Source organism: Sinocyclocheilus anshuiensis, unplaced genomic scaffold (genome assembly GCF_001515605.1).
Source record: "Sinocyclocheilus anshuiensis isolate Anshui unplaced genomic scaffold, SAMN03320099.WGS_v1.1 scaffold320, whole genome shotgun sequence".
NCBI classification, from domain to species: domain Eukaryota; kingdom Metazoa; phylum Chordata; class Actinopteri; order Cypriniformes; family Cyprinidae; genus Sinocyclocheilus; species Sinocyclocheilus anshuiensis.
The window spans coordinates 115264-116813 of NW_015554092.1; the positions used below are offsets into that span (position 1 = coordinate 115264).

A 1550-nucleotide genomic window follows, 5' to 3' on the forward strand; every position below is an offset into this window, starting at 1 on the left:
TTTGGAAATATTTTTACTATTTAATATGGCTTTCTATTTTGAATAGATTTTCAAATGTAATTTATTCCTGTGATCATACATAGGTACATTTTCAGCATCATTACTCCAGTCTTCAGTGTCACATGATCTTCAGAAATCATTCTAATATGCTGATTTGCTGATTATCAATATTTAAAACAGTTGAGTACATTTTTTTTTCAGGATTCTTTGATGAATAGAAAAATCCAAAGATCAGCATTTATCTGAAATAAAAAGCTTTTGTAACATTATACACTATTCCATTCAGTATAATTTTTATACATTTTTTGGGAAAGAAATTATAGAAATTAATAATTTTATTTAGCAAGGATGCTTAAAATTGATCAAAAGTGATGATAAAGGCATTTATAATGTTACAAAAGATTTCTATTTCAGATAAATAGTGTTCATATCGATATCGGAATTATATCGTATCGACCGAAATTTAAGAAATATATCGTGATATAAATTTTGGCCATATCGTCCAGCCCTACTACAAATATACCCCAGCGACTTAAGACTGCTTTTGTGCTGCAGGGTCACATATGTTTATATAGTACAAATAGTATTTTAAGATTTAATCTTTTTTTTTTTTTGGAGCAAATAATTTACTATATAAATTGTGGCCCATTTAAAAAAATATATTTAATGTAAATATTTATATTGTCCAAATGTATTTTTAAAAATACATTTTACATGCACCCAAAATGTGTTTTATGATCGGAAGTTTTTTCCCCACTCATGCTCTAATATATTTAGAGATTTGTAACAAAATAAAAAACAAAAATACCTTAAAATATATTTTCTTAAGCTGTGCTGTTTATGACTTATTTTTAGCACATATTCCACTGTTCCACATATGTTTAGTGCATTTTGCACTCTTCAGTCTGTATGTTTGTCTTTGGCTGTTGACGGATGTGTTTAGTGGAGCAGTCTGCAGCCGGTCACAGGTTCAGACCTGCAGGAGTGGAGTCTTGTGCTGATCTGCGGCGTCTCTGTGAGATCTGATGTCTCTCTCACACAGCAGATACTCACTGTTACGTGACTCATTAAGAAGGTCAAGAAAAGACTGATGAGTCTTCATGAGATCACTCTCATCAGTCTGTCTGATGACAGCCGTCACTCAGAGACGCATCATCAGTATCCATGACGACAGACCGCATTGATCCTTGATTTGGTGTTATTGTGTGTGTGTGTGTGTGTGTGTGTGTGTGTGTGTGTGTGCGTGTGTGCGTGCAGAAACTGAGATTGACTTTTATCTGCCACATGATGACATTTTGAGGAACGCATCACTTCCTCTTCTCCACTTCTGACTGTCTGTTCTGAGCAGAGTAAAGCGTCGTTCAGGAGGAAGAGAAGAGCGTTGAGATCAGCACTTTCCTCAGACGCATCGCTGCGTTTGAGGTGGATTCTGGGAGTATTGGCTGCGTCTCACTCCAGCTGTGGAAAACAATCCGTCCCGAGCGCTGAACTCTACAGGAAGTTAATCTCTCTCTCTCTCTTTCTCTCTCTCTCTCTCTCTCTTTCTCTCT

General features: G+C 35.5%; 1 protein-coding gene across 1 annotated transcript in view; it reads left to right on the top strand.

Moving 5' to 3' along the window:
• LOC107669273 (RAB6A-GEF complex partner protein 1-like) overlaps window positions 1–1550 on the top strand; it is a 59430-nt gene that overhangs the window by 27703 nt on the left and 30177 nt on the right. Inside the window, exon 4 of the mRNA XM_016461451.1 lies at window positions 944–1059. Within this exon, the coding sequence (XP_016316937.1) occupies window positions 944–1059 (116 nt within the window). The remainder of the gene's footprint in view (window positions 1–943; window positions 1060–1550) is intronic.